We start from the raw sequence: 20,202 nt of genomic DNA, 5'->3' as shown, positions 1-20,202 counted from the left end.
TAAACATAGAACGTGAAGTGAAACCTTTCGGTCTAAAGTTGGGTATCAGACACGCACAAAGGGCCCTCTAGTGGCCAAACTGAAAAGTTTTGCCTATGTAACAGTGGATCCATTTGGTTATTAGCTAAAAAATGCTTTGTGGATTAAAAGCAGTCTACATTTTTTTAAAAAATGAAATGTTATATACCGCCATCTTTTATTCTTACAATTGTGCAGCCCAGATGAGTAAGGTCTGTGGTCAGTCACATGTTAAGAGAAGTATTCTCCGTGTGAAAGCAATTCCTTCCTGTCATGTTAAAGTAGAGCCACCAAAATTTTGTTTTCCTTCTAGAGCCAGATAAAATGGATGGGTAGAGATAACTGGGGATAGAGTACATTTTTAGATCTTTCACTTTCCCAAGATGGCTCAGTTCCCCATCCTAGGAACTGAAGTGCCCCCAAACCTGCAGTGCCAATGTCATTGCACAGCTACTATAATATACATTTTAAATGTTATTTGAGAAACGCAAACTACTGAACATAACCAATATCTGTTAAGAGAACATTTATAAAGCAATTTTATTTAGTGGAATTCAGATTTCCATATGAAGGTTTCATAGCATTCCAGTTTTTGGCCCTGGATATAGGAGAGGGGATGTTTTCCTCACCATTCCCGCCCTTTCTGCCACTCCCTCCCCTCACTGCTTTCCCCGCCCGCAGTTGCGGAGTTGGAAGGTGGGGGAATATATCAGAGTGATGTAATTGGTGACTCCCAGATAGTCACCATGGCGACTATCAGGCATATTACGCGACTGGTAGGGTAAGAGCTTCTTTAATCCAGCTTCAAGGAAGGGTGTTTTTTTGGGGGGGAGGTGAATCCACAGCCTACAGAGTGTGAACAGGCAGAAAAGCGTCAGTATTGAGCCCCCCAGCATAAACACTCCTTAAACTAAACCCAGTAGAGAAGTCATTTCGCCGGTGAGAACCAGACCTTGCGGCCCCCTGGGCTGCCATCGCGAGGGACGCCTTAGCGCCCCAGAATCTGAGAGCTCATTGGTGGGTGGTGTCGTCACTCAGAGTGACGTAATGGCTGAGGAAAGAGGTGGAGCCATAGAGAGTTGGCTTCTGGCCCTTCTAGCTGGGGGAGCTGTGGGAGGAGGGGAATTGGGAAGGCGCTGGAGGACTGAGGCAGCAGTTCCGGGGAGCCTGCCGTAGGAAGTAGGGGTGGGCGGGCCAAGTCCTCAGGCTGTTACTTGGTGGACCGCGCCTGCCTGTTTTCCTCCGGAGCCCGCTCCCTCCGCATCCTGCTACTCCCATCAGCGCCCAGATTTCCAGACAGCTTCGAGGCCCCACCCCGCGCTCTCCTCAGCCCCTGACCTCAGCCCCCCGCCCGCACCCCAACTTTGGGGCTCAGCCTCCATCCCCCCTCTTTCCATGCTTGGCCTCCTCATTTCTTTTCCGTACCCTGTGTCCCGATTCTTCTCGCCTTCCTTCCATACACTTGGATCGCCAAGGCTCTTGGTCCCCGTGCCTGCAACACGCCCGCTCCAAAAAAAACCCAAGACCCCGCCCCCCGCCCCGGGACCCCAGCACAGCAAACACAGCCCAGCAACACACAACGCGCACAAAAGTCACCGGCTGGGGAGGCCGAGAGCGCGTTTTGCCACCGTGACGTCGAGAATCTAAGGCAAGGGTAACGGGGGGAGCCTGGAGCCCGGGCGAGCGGGCGTGGCGGCGCATAAGCGCAGGCGGGGCTCGCCGCCTGGCTCCGCCCCGCTCGCCGCCCGGCCCCGCCCCGCCCCGGTCACGGCCGGGCACTCCTGGGAAGTGGTTGCCCACAGTCCAGGCGACGAGCGCCCGTGGCCCGAGAGCAGATTAACTGCCCGATCGGGTCTGGCCTTCCTCCAGCAGGGGGCCACACGCCCTTGGTCTGGGTGCAGATGTTCCGAAGTATTATTTGAATTCTTGCTCAAAATGTCAGGTCTGTGGTTGAGGTTTCCGTACCGGAGGGATTGCTACTCCTTTCCCAGCTTCAGGAAAGCAGAGTTGACACTGCGAGATAATAAGGCTCTTGCTGCCGTTGGCTGAAGAGCGCCGTAGGATGCAGAAAAATTTTGGTAAAGCTTAAAGGTTTAAAGCTCAGTTTGGGCTCTTTGGAGGGTCACGAGCATAGGAAACCCACTTGAATTACCTCCACTTGAATTATTAGGAGGTGCCATGCATATTTTCATTGCTGAATGAGTACTTTCAATCTTTAAATGTTGGCAGCAGCTTGTCCAAGTATGGAAAAAAGCTAATTGAAAACAAATCCAAGATATTTACTGTCTACCTGTAATTTTAGGCTACAAATAAGCTTGTCTTGATTTCTTAACTACTTGGCAACCGTTCAAGTAAATTACTCAGTACTGTTGACCAGAAATCAAAATGTCTTTGAAGACCATGTCACCATCATGAACATCATCGTATTCGAGACCATTTCTATTTGTTGGGATCTCAAATAACCATTCTCAAATCCAGGGCTAAGAAAATATTATTCGTGATTGTTGGAAATGCTCTTGAAGGAAATTTTACACCTTGAATAGAATATGCAAATTTTCTTCCCTTGCAATAGTTAAAAACACTTCAATCCTGATATCTGTATAATTGATTTTTTTCTTTTTCCTTTGGCTGCATTGGGTCTTCCTTGCTGCCTGGTGGCTTTCTATGGTTGCTGCGAGCCGGGGCTACTCTTTGTTGCAGTGTGCGGGCTTCTCATTGCAGTGGTTTCTCTTGTTGCGGAGCATGGGCTCTAGGTGCGCGGGCTTCAGTAGTCGTGGCACGCGGGCTCAGTAGTTGTGGTGCACGGTCTTAGCTATTCCGCGGCATGTGGGATCTTCCCGGACCAGGGCTCGAACCCGTGTCCCCTGCACTGACAGGCGGATTCTTAACCACTGCACCACCAGGGAAGCCCTGATGTGTCTTTAAAGTACTGAATTGTTTACTTACTCCTTCTGTCTAGGTCCCTATGTTGACTTGTTGAGACAAACACAAATATGGCCTTCTACAGTTATAAAACAGTCTTAGCTATTGCCCGAGCAAGGTAAGCCTTGGAATTCCACCCCCCAATATTTATATAAACTTTATTTTTCTAGTTGGAAAAGATACATGTAAAAGGATAGGTTTAGTACAAAATTAAAGCTTTGTTGGTTTTAATTGTGTTGGTTTTTAGGAAGCTGACATTTTAATGTATTTAAACTTACCCCAGATTTTCTATATGCTTTAGAACTCAGGCTGAGTAATTTTGTAGAAGTGTGGGAACAGGTAAGATACAAGATGTAATGGCTTTAGAGTGACACCTCTGTAATGAGGCCCTTAGATGTAAAAAGGAGTAAAACGGCTGGTAAACAAGCCAATTCTAGGGTATATACCTGCCCCAGTAAGGTCTGTTATCACTTATTTGTTCCAAAGAATATTCACTGAGAACTTACTGCATGCCAGGTATGTTGTATATTTTCCCCTTTGGCCATTCAAAAAGTGCTATACTTGGCACGCTTCAAAAATAGTCTGAAAGAATGGAAAAAGCCATCTCTTTGCCCAAAGAAGTCTCTTTGCCAGAAGTTGTCTTTGCCTAGCTGGGTCTTATTTTTACTTTCAAACAATCTGATGTGTCAGTTTAGCTGAAGATTGTGAGTTGTCACAAAACTAGATTGTAGAGATCCCTGGCTGGGGAGCCCAATTCCTTTTTTTTTTATTTAATTTAATTTATTTATTTATGCAGCAGGTTCTTATTAGTTATCTATTTTATACATGTTAGTGTACATATGTCAATCCCAATCTCCCAATTCATCCCACCACCACCCACCCCCCGCCACTTTCCCCCCTTGGTGTCCATACATTTGTTCTCTACATCTGTGTCTCTATTTCTGCTCCGCAAACCGGTTCATCTGTATGCGGAGCCCAATTCTAACTCTTATTCCTAACATTCTTTAGGAATCTTAGGTGAAGGGCATTTCAGTAGTAAGTCCCTCTCATTTGAAGGAGTCCCTGGGCACTGCATAGACAAAGCAATATTGTGTGATTGGTTTATCCCCACAGGGACCATGAAATGTCTCATTCAAACAATATATATATCATCAGTAGACTAGCTAAAGACACAAGCGTTCCACCTGTTTTATGATAATAGAGACAAAACTTTCAAACATAACCCAGGGTAAAAGAATGTTTGCTTTTTAAATCAATAGTCACAGAGTTTCTAACTTGTAATACGGCAATTATTCTTAGGAATTAACTTATTAATATTTCTCTTAGAGTATGTCATTCACCCATAAAGCATCCTTCAGCTGGGCTCAACAGTTATATTTCATTCATTCATGAACATAATCTACTTTTAAAATGCAGGCTTAAAAACGATTGTTCTATTTTTACCAGATAAAATATCTGTTTCTTTAATTTTTTGTCTTGTAATAGTATGTGCTCAACTCAGAGGATGTTGTTCTTTATTCCAGATCCCCTAGCCATTGTGTCCATCCCACCAGCTCTTCTCACTCCCCATCATTTGCATTTCTTCACTTACCAGATTCCCATTTAAATAAAACATATATGAAGAGCTATGGCAGCAAGAAGTACTCCTATCCTACTCAGACAGGCCATAAAGTACTTCACTTAAGGACTAGAGTAATACAAAAGCTGCACACATCTGCTTACTGGCTGCAGGAGGTCCCGGGTAAACCTCAGCTGGAGCAAACCGCAAAGAAGCCACAGGTGCCAAGCCCTCAGCCAACAGAAGAAACTGGAGTGAAGATTAAGGAAGAAAAGCGATCTTATAGGCAGATAATTATGGATGAACTTAAATATTATCACAATGGATTCTATTTGCTTTGGATTGACACCAAAGTTGCTGCCAGAATGGTTTGGAGGCTGTTGCACGGACAGGTGCTGACCAGACGAGAGGGACGAAGGGTAGGGCAAGAGTCATAGTTGCAAAAGAAAATGGAAAGTTAAAATGAACTATTTGGAACCAACTTTTTTTTTTTTTTTTTTTTTTTTTGCGGTTCGCGGGCCTCTCACTGTTGTGGCCTCTCCCGTTGCGGAGCACAGGCTCCGGACGCGCAGGCTCAACGGCCATGGCTCACGGGCCCAGTCGCTCTGCGTCATGTGGGATCTTCCCGGACCGGGGCACGAACCCGCATCCCCTGCATTGGCAGGCGGACCCCCAACCACTGCGCCACCAGGGAAGCCCTGGAACCAACTTTTAAGTTCCACTTCAAGTTCATCTTAAAAATCCCAGAGTAGGAATAGTAACTCATGGTGAGAATCAGAATTTCTTACTTGTCTGCAACTGACTTGCTGTACAACTTAAGGCAGCGTTCCTAAAATTTGTGTATATTTGTCCATGGAATGGTTATAATTGTGTTTTCTAATTTCTCCAAGGGGTTGAGAGGCTTCAAGTTTGATCTGTGCATCTGGAGTAGAAACTGCTGTTAATATATTAAGTATATGCATTTGAAAAAGCAATTTTAACAGATACCATGTTATTAAAGTACAGACCCCTAACATAGATAAAAGCTCAGAGACACCAATAACATGTTTTGATTGTCATAGATTTCATTGAAGATATCCCATAAATATTACTTCAGAGCTATGGTACAGAGGAAAATCCAGCCTTTCCATTTTATAAACAGCTGCAGAAAATCTGTCTTGGTTTTTTTTTAACACTTTAAGAACCAAGGCAGGCTTTTGTTTTTGTTTTTGGCGTGTCCTAAAATAATGACTATTTGCATATGCATTTGATTCTTTAGCTGTTGAGAACGTGTGCTGATTTATTCCGCCTGGTTCCATTTATGGTGTTCATCATTGTTCCCTTCATGGAATCCTTATTGCCAGAGTTTCTGAAACTCTTCCCAGAGATGTTGCCATCATCTTTGAAAGTGAATCCAAAAAGGTATGTAGGATTTTAAACTTTTTAAAAAATTAATAGATTTTGTTGTTTAGAGCAGTTTTTAGGTTTACAGAAAAATTGAGCAGAAAGTACAGAGGGTCCCCACATATCTCCCTCCCCCTGTTATTTCCCCCATTATTAGCATCTTGCATTCGTGTGGTACACTTGGTACAATCGAAGGACCAGTATCTATACATCAGTATTAATTAAATCTCATACTTTACATTAGGGTCCACTCTTTGTGTTGTATAGTTCGATGGGTTTTGAAAAAAAAATAATGTCATGTATCCGCTATCACAGTATCACACAGAATAGTTTCCCTGCCCTAAAAATCCCCTGTGCTCCACCTTTTAGTCCCTCTTCCCTCTTCCCCTAATCCGGGGCAATCACTGATCTTTCTACTCTATAGTTCTGCTTTTTCCAAAATATCATGTAGTTGGAATCATACAGTGTGTAACTTTCTCAGACTGCCTTCTTTCACTTAGAAGATGCATTTAAGGTTCCTCCATGTCTTTTCCTGGCTCATTTCTTTCTATCAATGCATAATATTCCATCGTACGGATGTACCACCATTTATCCATTCATCTATTTGAAAGACATCTTAGTTGCTTCCAGTTTTTGGCAATTATCAATAAAGCTGTTGTAAATACTCACGTGCAGGTTTTTGTGTGGACACAGGCTCTCAGTTCATCTGGGTAAATACCTAGGAGAGCAAATTGTTGGATTGTATGGTAAGGCTATGTTTAGTTTCAAGAGAAATAGACAAACTGTCTTCTAAGGTAGCTGTACCGTTTTGCATTCCCACCAGCAAGCAATGAAAGTTCCTGTGGCTTCATCAGCATTTAGTGCTGTCGGTGCTTTGACTACTATTAGCTATTCTAATTGGTGTGTAGTGGTATCTCATTGTTATTTTAATTTGCAATTCTCTAATAACACATGACATTGAGCATCTTTTCACATGCTTATTTGCCATCTGTGTATCTTCTTTGGGGAGGTGCCTGTTCAAATCTTTTGCCCACTTTTTAATCGGGGTGTTTTCTTTTTGTTGAGTTTTAAGGGTTCTTAGTATACTTTGGGTACAAGTTCTTTATCAGATATGTGTTTTGCACATATTTTCTCCCAGTCTTAACTGTGTCTTTTTCAGAGCAAATCTTTTTAATTTTAATGAAGTACAACTCATCAATTTTTTTCTTTCTTGGATCATGCTTTTGGTGTTGTATCTAAAAACTCACTGCCAAACCCAAGGTCACCTATATTTTCTCCTGTGTTTTCTTCTAGGAGTTTTATAGTTTTGAGTTTTACATTTTGAGTTAATTTTGGTGACAGGTGTAACATGAGTGTCAAGCTCTTTTTTTTTTTTTTTTGGCCTGTGGATATCCAGTTTTTCTAGCATCATTTGCTGAAAAAAAACTACCCCTTCTCCACTCAATTTTAACTTTTTACCATGAAAAAATAAAGAAAACAAAAATCACCTGTTACTGCAGTGACTAGTTGAACAGTACGCATGATTTATTCAGCCAAACAGACCATTTAGTGCTTGTGAGTAGTCCCTGGGAAGAGGGTGTCCTTCTTTGATGGTCACTGTGAAGGTGAAGCGCTGGACCACTGAGGCAGCCCCTGCATCCTCTCCATCTGTGCCACTCTCCCAGACAGATGGATGAAGGCGTGGACACAACACTAGCAGAGGACAGAGAGGGCAAGTTTGAAAGCAGACCAGGAAATGTTTCACGGAAGAGGTGACCATGGACCTGAGACTTTAAGAGTAGTAGAATTTTACCACACTGTTTGAAAGGCACTCTGGATAGAAGGAATAGCACTTAAGATGGCTTAACAGTGTAAAAGAGTATGCCAATCAGAGACCACTGACTGATTCTTTGTGGTTGGAGCAGGGAGTACAAGGGGATGGGTGGGAGAAAATGAGACAAACGTGATGTGTTGGGGTCAGTTGGAAAGCATCTACCACCCTAAGGAATTCAGAATTTGACAGTGGTGAGTAATGGAAGGTGTATGTAAGCAGGGGGTGAGAAAAATAGTAATCTCTATTTTAGATCAATCTAAATAATCTAATCAACCATGATTAGAGTTGTATTTTAGAAAAACAAGTTGCTGGCAGGAAGGATTAAAGAGGGCAGAGCCAAGTGAGGAAAACCAGCCGGAATGTTTTTGCAGCAGCACAAGAGAGAGATGAAAAAGCCGGAATTATGAAAGTTGCATCAGGAGTGAAAACTTGAAGATAGATTTGAGGGACTTCCTTGGTGGTCTAGTGGGTAAGACTCCGCGCTCCCAATGCAGGGGGCCTGAGTTCTATCCCTGGTCAAGGAACTAGGTCCCACATGCATGCTGCAATGAAGATCCCGAGTGCCGCAATGAAGATCCCGAGTGCCGCAACGAAGACCGGGCGCAGCCAAAGTAAATAAATAAAATATAATAATAACAGTAAATAAAATAAAATTTCTTAAAAAAAGAAGAAGATAGGTCTTCCCTGGTGGCGCAGTGGTTGAGAGTCCGCCTGCTGATGCAGGGGACACGGGTTCGTGCCCCGGTCCGGGAAGATCCCACATGCCGCAGAGTGGCTGGGCCCGTGAGCCATGGCCGCTGGGCCTGCGCGTCCGGAGCCTGTGCTCCGCAACGGGAGAGGCCACAGCAGTGAGACGCCCACGTACCGCAAAACAAAAAAAAAAAAAAAAAAAAGAAGATAAATTTGAGACAGATTTAAGGGGTAGAATCAAATTGCAATATTTAACTGCCTGGCAGTGGTTTAGTTTACTTACATTTAAAGTAAACAGGATCTAGAATTAATACCATAGGATTCCAAGGAAGGCATTAGTGAATGCAGGAAGATGGGGGGAATGAGGAAGTGATTTATCTAAATATTCCTCTTTCCTCAGCACTACTCATTCCCCAGACATACATATATACACATCATGGCCACAGTTTTAGACAATACTGTCTTCTTTGCTTTGTTCCATGAACAGAAGGGGAGCACGAGAGTAAGCGTGAGTGTGCTAGCTTTCTACTCACACCAGGTCACAGGAGCATGCGCTTCTCTTTCATGGTACTTATCTGGTATGCTTTCACATTAATTTGTGGAATTACTGGATTATCATTAGTCAATAATGGTTGTCTCTCCCATTAGACTAGAAGTTCCATGAGGGAAGGGATTCTTATTTGTTTTTGCTCATTTTATCCCAGCAGCTAGCACACAGTGGATGCCCAATAAATAAATGGATGGATGGATACAGATGAATGAAATGGATGGTTAAATGGGTTTTAATGATGGTGTCGCCACTGTGTAATTTTGGGGGCTGATTCTTTTAAGATCTTTCTAAAAAAATCAATGATCGCTGTGATTGGCTGGTCATTAGAATCTCTTGGGCAACTTAAGGGGGAAATGTATATATATAATATATATATATATGTGTGTGTGTATATATATATACTATACACACACACACACACGTATTCCTGTTCCTCTCTACTCACCCTGATCATGGTTATTTTTTATTTTATTTTATTTTTTTTGGTACGCGGGCCTCTCACCGTTGTGGCCTCTCCCGTCCGGAGCACAGGCTCCAGACGCGCAGGCTCAGCGGCTGTGGCTCACGGGCCCAGCTGCTCCGCGGCATGTGGGATCTTCCCGGACCGGGGCACGAACCCGTGTCACCTGCATCGGCAGGCAGACTCTCAACCACTGCGCCACCAGGGAAGCCCCATGGTTATTTTGAAAATACTACCACACTGCATCTGTGATAATGAATGAGAATTTAGAAATACTGGTCAACATAGTGTCTTAAGAGTATACATTTAATTCTCTTTTATATAGTGCTTTGTTCATATCTGTTATGGCACTTAACTCATTGTCTTATAATTGATTCTTTCTGTTTTCTTCTTAACCTGTAAGCTACTTTAGCTTAGAGTTAATTTCCTAGTTTTCTTTAGTTTGTGGCCCAAGCAAAATCGGGGGCCACTCACACTAGGGGTTGACTTGACCAACGGCCTAGATGGCTTGCACCAGGTTAAGAGACAGTATGTATCTGTTCTAAATAGTGACAAAGGCTTCCACTGAGGGGACATTTTGGATCTATCAAATACTTATGATCATTGTATCAATGAAAAATAAAAGGTAAGATTAAGGAGACAAGCTGCAAATCAAGGCTACTTTTTAATTTGCTCTGGTTATCACAAAGCGCCTTCAGTTAGTCTGAAAATAATATTCATACGTGAAATAGGGATGACCGACAACAAAGCCACAGTTATTTTTCTCTCATCTTTATCTACCAAGTTGTAATCACAAAGAATTAACTTTGATTAACTTTTTCCTCTTCTATTATGAAGGAAGAAAAACAGAAAAAGAAAATGGCTGCAAAGTTGGAACTAGCAAAATTCCTTCAAGAAACGATTGCAGAAATGGCAAGGAGGAACAGGGCGCAGCTGGGGGATACCTCCACCCAGTTTGCATCCTACATTAAACAGGCGTCAGTCTTTTATATAAAACCGGACAACATATCATCATGGAGCTTCCAACTTGTTTATAATCTCTGAATTTGCAAATATCTAAGTTACAGAGATATAATATTGCAAACATTTATGGGAGTTTGCAGAAAAACCTATCTTAAAGCCATCAATGTGTTGAAGATGTTGATAACTTCTTGGAAAGAACAGTAGAATGAGACTCAAACTTCTGAACTGCTCCTAATTTTTCAGTTGATTTAGGCTGACTTCCGACAGATTTTTTTTTTTTTTAACTCCTCTTTGTAACACAGGGCACGCTTCCACTTCCAGACAGAAGACACAATCCATAAATGCTTTGGCATCTTTCAAATAGTCTACAGGGAAGATTCAGTTAAGTAGGAAGCACGTTTTAATCAGCCCCTTCGTCCCACTACCTAGGTCCAGACAGGCCACAAGCCCAGCACAAAGGAGATAGTTCGCTTTTCCAAACTCTTTGAGGATGAGCTGACCTTGGAGCACCTCGATCGATCTCAGCTGGTGGCCCTTTGCAAACTTCTGGAACTGCAGTTCTTTGGAACCAACAATCTGCTCTGCTTCCAGCTCCTGATGAAGCTGAAATCTATGAAAGCAGATGATGAAGTAAGAGCTGAACTACAGCTGTAGGGGATTAGCCAGGCCTTGGGGACTGTCTTAGGGTGGCTTTGTGACAAAGTGCAGTGTCTTCTGTTAGGTCTGCTCAGGGGCTGGTTCTGGAAGAATGAGTGGTTTAAACCAGGGGGTCCCCAACCCCCGGGACACGGACCAGAACCGGCCTGTGGCTTGTTAGGAACCGGGGCCGCACAGCAGGAGGTGAGCGGCAGGTGAGAGAGCAAAGCTGCGTCTGCCACCCCCCATCGCTCTCATTATCATCTGAACCATCCCCCTCGTCACCCGGCCACCCCCGTCTCGGTGGACAAGTCGTCTTCCACGAAACCGGTCCCTGGTGCCAAAGAGGTTGGGGACCGCTGGTTTAAACAACCACTGACAGCCTGAACCTTGACTACTCACTTGAGGAGTTGCCTGTCGTATTCTTTGGAAGGCCCTTGTAAGCAGTTAGGAGTTTGGATGTCTTAGCTGGGACTAATCTAAAGCAGTTAGGGTCTGCTGGGAAGGAACAGCAACCCAGTAGATCCCTGAGAACAGTAGATTCCACTGCCAAGGACAGCGCGCGACCCCCTGTACCTCCCCTCTGCTTCTCCCCACACAGCTGGGTGAGCCTGCCTGGTACGAAGGGGTGGCAAAGGATAATGCAGGGAGGGAAGGCAGGACCTCGACATCTTCTGGAAGAAAAGGGCACCATTTGGACTATAGCTACTAATTAGAGTCCTTAAAAAGTGGGAAGAGGGGCTTCCCTGGTGGCGCAGTGGTTGAGAGTCCGCCTGCCGATGCAGGGGATACGGGTTCGTGCCCTGGTCCGGGAAGATCCCACGTGCCGCGGAGCGGCTGGGCCCGTGGGCCGTGGCCGCTGAGCCTGCGCGTCTGGAGCCTGTGCTCCGCAGCGGGAGAGGCCACAACAGTGAGAGGCCCGCGTACCGCAAAAAAAAAAAAAAAAAAAAAGTGGGAAGAATGTTTCTTGAATCTGAATCAGTTGCTTTAAAAGCATTCTGCCTGAGGGAGCAGAGCTCCCAGAACTGAGAAGGCAGGATCCCATCGGCCCCATTTAGATGTTTAGGGGTTGCTTTTAGAACTTTGGAATAAACAATACCGGTCCCAGAAGTACCACAGTTTGGGGTCATACCAAGCAGAAACTGTGTTAAGTTGTTTACTGAGGGAGTTTTGCAGACCAGGGAGCTGGGGCCGTTCCTGGGGTCGGGGAGGACCACCACCCAGACGTGCAACAAATGGTCCATTGAAAGCTTTTGGAGTGGAATATTTTTCTATGAGTCTTAAAGCTGCCGCAAAAGGGAAGTGGAGCAGAGCTGTCACAACCAGGCGAAAGGCAACGCAAGAGGGGAAAGAATTACCTTGGGGACAGGCAGTTGAGGAGTTCTGTCAACTTCTCTGATGTTATTAATACCTGTTTGCGGGATTCCCTTCATGTCAACCACTGCACCTCCCGAGGTCACCTTGCTTTATTAATTGCCTGGCCTTTGCAGCAGTCAGCGCGGGGGACAAAGTGGGAAAGTGACAGATTCTGCGTTTCCCCCGATTTGTTGGAATTAGGTAAAATTGGAACCAAAGGATCCAATACTGTTCCTTACGTTTGTTTCAGGTAATTGCCAAGGAAGGGGTGAGTGCTCTGAGCCTGTCAGAGCTGCAAGCGGCCTGCAGGGCCCGGGGGATGCGCTCACTGGGTCTCACTGAGGAGCAGCTGAAGCAGCAGCTCACAGAGGCAGGTAGCAGCTTTACTGGACCCTCTTCCCCGGAACTCTCTCCCCTGCCATCTGCAGACCTCGTTTTGTGATTTGTGCTTTGCCATCTTACCTAATTTGCCTTGTTTAGTTGAGCCGTTGGCAGCTGAAGAAGCTGGATTTATTTATTTTTTAATTAATTAATTTATTTTTGACTGTGTTGGGTCTTCGTTGTAGTGTGCGGGCTTCTCATTGCGGTGGCTTCTCTTGTTGCGGAGCATGGGCTCTAGGCGTGAGGGCTTCAGTACTTGTGGCACGTGGGCTCAGTAGTTGCGGCTTGCGGGCTCTAGAGCGCAGGCTCAGCAGTTGTGATGCACGGGCTTAGTTGCTCCGTGGCATGTGGGATCTTCCCGGACTAGGGCTCGAACCCGTGTCCCCTGCACTGGCATGCGGATTCTTAACCACTGCGCCACCAGGGAAGCCCTGGATTTATTTTTGACAGAGACACGGTAGGTACTCTATTAAAGAGTTCTCTATTGCTGCTAACACACCACCACAAATGTAGGGGCTCAAAGCAGCACCCATTATAGGCTCATGGTTTTGCAGGTCAGAAGTGCAGTCTGTTTTCCTTTCTGGAGGCTGTGTGGGAGACTCCACTTCCAAGCTCATTCAGTTTGTTGGCTGAATTTAGTTCCTTGCAGCTGTGGAGTGAGGTCCCTGTTTCCTCACTGGCTCCCAACCCCAGGCTACTCTCAGCCCTGGAGGCCCCTCCACCTGCATGAACTTCTCACATGACGTCTAGCAGCAGATTTAAGGCCTCACGTGATTAGGTAAGACCTACCAGGATAATCTTCCTATTTTAAGGTCAACTGACTTGGGACTTGAATTATATCTGTAAAATCCCTTCATGGCAGCACCTAGATTAGCGTTTAATTGAATAACTGGGAGAAGGTGTGGGTACACGAGGGACTGGAAATCTTGGGATCATCTTCGAATTGTACTTCCTCTGGGTATTATAAGGGCCTGGGCAAAAGCTCTGATAGAAGGCCTGTCATCCGTGTGAATCCATCTGGAGCCACCTTGCCGGTGGCTCAGCTGGGGTTGCTTTCCCAGTTTGTGCCCCAAACCAGGGTCAAGTGTTAGCTTTGTAACAGATTTCCCCTCAGATAACATAGTCTCCCTCAAATAAGAGATTTTAACTGTGTCAACGCTTTACAACAAAGGAATAACTCCTATTACAATCCTCATTCCTGTAACTGTATAAAGTACTATGGAGTGTACACAAATTATCTGGGAATAGGAACCACTGTCGTGACTTTGAACCCCGTCAGGTAGCTATTTCCTCTTCCATGTCGGACCGGCTCTGGTTGGAAGGTGAGCATGTTATCAAGGGGTATTTAAACATCATTTATTTCCTGAACATAGAGTATTAAGTGACTTCATACTGTCAAATTGCTTTCTTGAAAGGATGTATCATTTTACAATGCACTTCAAGGGGGTGAGAATACTAATCCAGCCATACAATATTCAGCACTCTGTAATGTAATTCCAAAAATCCTATGCTAGGATACGGCTGACATTTCACAGAAAGTTAAAGCTAAAAATGGTAAACCTAGGAAACATCTTAACTTCAGAAAAAGATAAAACTATGCAATTTGGGAATTCCCTGGTGGTCCAGTGGTTAGGACTCCACACTTTCACTGCTGAGGGCCAGGGTTTAATCTCTAGTCGGGGAACTAAGATCCCACAAGCCACATGGTGCAGTCAAAAACAAACAAACAGGGCTTCCCTGGTGGCGCAGTGGTTGAGAGTCTGCCTGCCGATGCAGGGGACACGGGTTCGTGCCCCGGTCCGGGAAGATCCCACATGCCGCGGAGCGGCTGGGCCCGTAAGCCATGGCTGCTGAGCCTGCGTGTCCGGAGCCTGTGCTCCGCAGCGGGAGAGGCCACAACAGTGAGAGGCCCGCGTACCGCCAAAACAAACAAACAAACATACAAAAAACTATGAGACTCCACATTCACCTGTTACGTTGGGAAAGGTCAGAGTCTGGTGACACACCGAGTTGGAGAGGATGTGAGGAGAGAGGCACTCATGCATTGCTGGTAAAATCCTCCATGGAGGTTTGGCAATAGCTTGCAAATTTTAAAAATGCACTTACTTTGCCCTAGAAATTTCACTTCTAGGAATTTATCCTATATTCTTGCACATGTGCAAAATGATATATCTACAAGGTTATCTACTGCAGCACCATTTATGACAGCAAAAGATGGAAAACCGTAGAATAATCAAATTATGGCATTTCTGTACAATGGATTCCTTTACAGACGTTTAAAAAGAAGGCAGCTCTACATCATCTGGTATGAATCAATTTCCAAGATATTTCAGAAAGCAAAGGACAAAACAGTGTGTATACTGTCACACTTGGTGTAAAGATAAACATAAAAATATCTATTTTATATGCACAGAATATCTCTGGAATATTGTATCAGGAACTGGTATCAGTGGTTGCTTCCAGGGAGGGAAATAGGGTAGCTAGAGAATAGGGTAGAAGGCAGGCTTATTTTTGTTGATTAGATTTTATTCACCTTTTGAATTTTGTCTCTTGTGCCTGTATTTTATCTATCTATATACACATACATATACATACATACATTTAAAGTTTGGCCATTTGGTGCTTGAAAACTTACATCTCATTCTAATGTTAATTTCTTTGGTTATGAATGAGGCTGATGTATTCTTTCACATTATCGACTTCATACTGAAGAGAAGATACTTAGCTACTTTGATCCACAACTGGTTTGAGAGTTTAACTGAACCTCCCTCTCAGACTCTGAAAGCAAGAGGCTGCAGGGCCCAAGCACTGGTGCAGAAGCCAGGAGACGTGTCCCTGTCCTTGTTCTGCCCTTAGTACTCAGCGTGCGCCTGGGGGCTGTAAAACCAGGGAAGAGTAGATGACCGTGGGTCCAGCTCCCACGTCCTGTGATTGTCATGTTTCATCCTCCCCCCATTCTCCAGGGGCAGGACCTCCACCTGAAGGAGAATGTCCCTCCTCCTCTTTTGCTTCTGTCCCGAACCTTCTACCTGATAGATGTGAAGTCAAAGCCAACTGAGATACCACTCAGTGGGGAGGTAAGTCCTGGGTCAGTGGGGAATCTGGACCCCAGGACTGGGGCCTCTCCGCAAACCTCCATTTCCCGTTACAGTCAGAGTAGGCATTTCTTTTGGCATATCTTGGAATTTGGCCCAAGTGGCTTTAAAAATCTTTAAAAAATGAAAATCACTCAAACCCCCTCTAGCTATGTAGCTGTTACTATCTTTAGGAGTCTTATTTGATTTAGGAGTCTTATTAGGAGTCCAGTTTATTCTTTCTCCTTAAGTATCTAGTCTTTTTAGCGGGTTTTTTTCCCCCACCATTCTTTCTCCTTTGAGACTGAATGGTTCCTGTTCTTTCATGTCTATTTCATTTGTCCAGATTCCTATTAATTTTTTTAAGGTTTTTTTTTTTTTGATGTGGACCATTTTAAAAATCTTTATTGAATTTGTTACAATATTGTTTCTGTTTTATGTTTTGTTTTTTTGGCTGCGAGGCGTGTGGGATCTTAGCTCCCCGACCAGGGATTGAACCTGCAGCCCCCTTCACTGGAAGGGGGAGTCTTAACCACTGGACCACCAGGGAAGTCCCCAGATTTCTATTACTTTTTAAGCAGTGAATGGCCAATCTAGAATATAAACAGTTCTTTTTGTCTTCCTTCAACTCTTTTCCTTAATCATTTTTTTATTGCCTTGAACTCAGCAGCCTTTTTTTCTCCTGGTGTTTTACTGAAGAACCCAGGACTGGCCCAATCACTAGAGCATCTTGCTCTGGGTCCATCAGAAAGGGCCTCTCGCTTCCCTACTTTGTGGCTTCATGTCTGACTCAGAACATGTATCAATGATAGAAGATGCTGCACGTGTGACTGAGCAGATTGAACTAAGTACTTTGGAGTGAGGACCAATCATTTTAAATCTTAGTTATGCTATTGACTCCTTGGGCAAGCCAACAAAAATGATACAATGTCTCGCATGAAAAATGTACTTCAGTAGTTTTGGACCTGATTCATAAATGTGACTTCTGAAAGGGAAGTGAGATGAAGGTCTTGGAAGAAGTAGGGCCTAATCATATTTCAGTATGCTTTGGATGTGCTCAAGTGATACTTGAAGAATAAAACTAACGCTTAAGGATCTTAATCTTCAATAAAGCTTGTGGAGGACAGCCAAAAAAAAAAAAGTAAAAATAAAAATAATGTACTTCAGGAAACACCATCTTACTTTCCCTTTCCATATTTCCAGAGACTAATCTGGATTTGGGCTTTGTCCAGAAGGATTCTAGGGAGACTAGGAGCAATTCTGGAACATAAACCATGTTCTAATAGGCTGCTGGGTTCTTACATTTTCTGAGACAGACCAGCTATTTGTCATTTTTAGACTGCCCTTCAGTAGCAAAGAAATTTTGGAGTAGCAAAATGTCTTAGAGCTAAATTTGAGTTTCAGAATTATTCTAGAGGGGCATAAACTCTTGATCCAGATGTTGTTTCTGGAATGGTTAATAAAGACCTAAGAAGTAAGGACAAGCTCCTAGGCATTTTATTGTTGTTGTTTTTTTAAATCCATGCTTTTAAACTTCTCCATATATACAAAATGAAAACAAGTAGCATACTAGGTTCAGTAGAGAACTGAGAGACATCAAACTGAATATACTATAGTTTTGGATATACGTAGACCCTTTCCCTCCAAAGTACATGAAGAAATTACTTACTTCCAAAGAGCAGTGATATATTTGCTTTTCAGATCTAATTAATGTAATTGTTGAAGGCAGATTAGCTAGCTCTTCTAAAATACTACTCCCTCCCTCCATTTTCCTGGTGTTGCAGGGCATCTATTACGCAGCACCTACCATTTGAATAAGTCAGACAAGTTTATCACTTATTATTAGACACCATGTAAAGATGTCACTTTTGACTAAGTTATAGCAATGCTATTAGAAACTGATGGGTAAATGAGAAATGGCAACTTTTGTGTTTTTTTTTTGAGAGAACAGGATCAGAATTGGCAAATCAGTAGCTTGTTAATAACAGAGAATTTTAAGTATCAGAATCTAATTAGAGTGCAACTAGGGTGCTCAAAACTCAAAAGATAAATAATACTAAGTTGCTATTTCAGGGACATGTACTTCAATATGTTACTCATAAAGGAAGTCAGGGATTTAGTGGAAAGCAAATTGTGCTGGAAAGTACCGACTACCGTAGAAGTGCTTCTGAGTTTCAGGAAGAACAGAAGGCTTAGCTTATATAAAACATTTCTCTCCCTAGGCTCCCAAGATGGATATTCCCGTGGGATCACCCACTTCCTCTGAATCTAAAGAGAACATGGCGGGTTTAGCACTTCAACTGAAGGGAACTAAGGTTAGACAATTACTTTTCATTTGCTTAAGTGAAAATAACAAGAAGTTAATTTCTCTATTTTTCACCGCCTGAATGAAACTGAATTTCAATACAGTGGTGTTCTTTAATATGGATTTTTTTTTGGTACTGCTTGATCTGTTTCTAAGAAAGTTCAACATCTGGCTATATGTACTTAGGTTCCAGATTTTGCCTGTTGAGTCCAGTGCCAGATGTGAAGTAGCTGTTTCAAGCTCCTGGTAGCCATGGCAGGGTGACTGTAGACACAATATACCTTTTGCTGTAAGTCAGTAACCCAACTCTCAGCTCTGATGTTTAAGGATGAAGAACTGATACAGCTGCCGCCAGCTACATCATCACTTACACCATCAAATCCTATTTCATTATGTAAAGGATCCATCACTTCTGCTAAAGAAGCTGTAAGTTTCTAAAAAAAGAAAACCCTTTCCCTCTAGTTACTTTTAAGGGCAGTGAGAATCTAGAATTATAACTGTTGCAAAACACCGCACCCTGTCTCCCTGTCTTCCAAACAGGAAGCTGGAGGCTGAACTTTAGTCATCTTTATAACCACTATATTTTTTAAAAACTCCATGACCCAGGGCTTCCCTGGTGGCGCAGTGGTTGAGGGTCCGCCTGCCGATGCGGGGTGCGCAGGTTCATGGCCTGGTCCGGGAGGATCCCGCATGCCGCGGAGCGGCTGGGCCCGTGGGCCATGGCTGCTGGGCCTGTGCATCCGGGGCCTGTGCTCCACGATGGGAGAGGCCAAGGCAGTGAGAGGCCCGCGTACCGCCAAAAAAACAAAAAACAAAAAGAACCCATGACCCAAAAGTGAAAGAAAAAAAAAAATCAACAAACGCAATCGTGGATCAGACCTAACCGTGTTAAGTCTAGAAGCTAATTACAATATAGGCAGATTCTTATTTTCTGTTGCACCAGATGGAAATAGTTCCCATATGTTGTGTATTTCGCACAGGCTTCAGATGTCAGGAAATACTAGCAGGAAAGCAATTTAAATCTTAGGAGAAGTGCATGTAAATAAGAAATTACTTATCTATCCACTTTTCCCATTTGGGGGCGAGAGCAGAAAGCCTGCTGCAGTGAACAGCAGGGGGTCACAGGGGAGTTGAGTTGTGGAGTGGCTTTGCTGACTCCTGAGAACCAAGGAGAGAACCAAGGAACTCCCAGATGTTTAGGCCTTGTTTGCATGTCTTCTTTCTCACTGTGACCAGTCCCTAAAATCCTTATGTTTTGTACCCCGACACTCCAGGCAGAATCACAAGACAACCCAGAACAGCAAGGCTAATTCGAATGGAGCATAAGGACTCATGGAGGATGGAGCGCCCTCTCTGGCTTCCTGCCCTCAGCAATGGCATCCGTAAAGGACATCCCAGCCAACACTACCTATGTCTGGTTTCAGATATAAGATCAGACATTTAGTCCTTGGGGCGGTCTTTTGAGGCCTTGTAACCATTCAGATGATGTCAGCAGCAAGACCAAGTTCAGACCATTTGGAAAACTATAATTGCAAAGTCCATTTCCCCTGTAGCATTAGGTCATCCCACTGGACCTTGTGTAAGGCCCACCCGCCATGTTGTTTTCCAACAGCTTCGTGTCCTTTAAGGGAGGAAATTTTTTGCATAATGGAATCAGCTTGGTGCCTCAGATACCTCTCGTCTCCTCTGGCTTGGTAACCCGGGTAAGAACTTGGGTACCTCCGAAGCCAGTGATGGTGAGAATGCCTGACCCATCAGTAGGAACAGTGCCCTGGAAACTACCTTCTGAGACAGAATGGATATAACTCCCCAGTTAAGTCTTCCTGGATATAAAGAAGAAAAAGCTTCTTGGAGAAGCAAATGGGGAGTTCAACAGACTGGCAATCAGAAAGACTTGGCCGCGGCTTGGCTGTTCTGAGACAGCCCCTCTCGGGCCTGCAGAGGCTGCAGGGATCTGGGAGGCTGCCACTCTTCCAGCACATATGGCTTCCATTAGCCTCCATTTGCTAGGAAACATAATTAAGGGTTTAAGACTTAACCATTTATTTGTGCTGGGTGTGTGTTTTTCTGGTCTGTTTGTCTTTCACAAACAA

The 20,202-nt window shown here is 44.1% G+C and overlaps 1 protein-coding gene across 1 annotated transcript; it reads left to right on the top strand.

Moving 5' to 3' along the window:
- Positions 1-1,964: 1,964 nt before the first annotated feature.
- LETM2 (leucine zipper and EF-hand containing transmembrane protein 2) lies at positions 1,965-20,143 on the top strand. The gene is given in 12 exon segments (XM_033415050.2): positions 1,965-2,096; positions 2,978-3,058; positions 4,464-4,917; positions 5,757-5,874; positions 5,877-5,899; positions 10,232-10,369; positions 10,787-10,987; positions 12,600-12,719; positions 15,694-15,807; positions 18,027-18,119; positions 18,437-18,535; positions 19,384-20,143. Coding segments are annotated over 11 exon segments (1,443 nt in total). The 5' UTR covers positions 1,965-2,096; positions 2,978-3,011; the 3' UTR covers positions 19,420-20,143.
- Positions 20,144-20,202: the final 59 nt, after the last annotated feature.

The sequence above is a fragment of the Orcinus orca genome, chromosome 21, assembly GCF_937001465.1.
Source record: "Orcinus orca chromosome 21, mOrcOrc1.1, whole genome shotgun sequence".
NCBI lineage: Eukaryota > Metazoa > Chordata > Mammalia > Artiodactyla > Delphinidae > Orcinus > Orcinus orca.
Note: the sequence above shows the minus strand (reverse complement) of the source record. Positions and strands in the feature narration are given on the sequence as shown.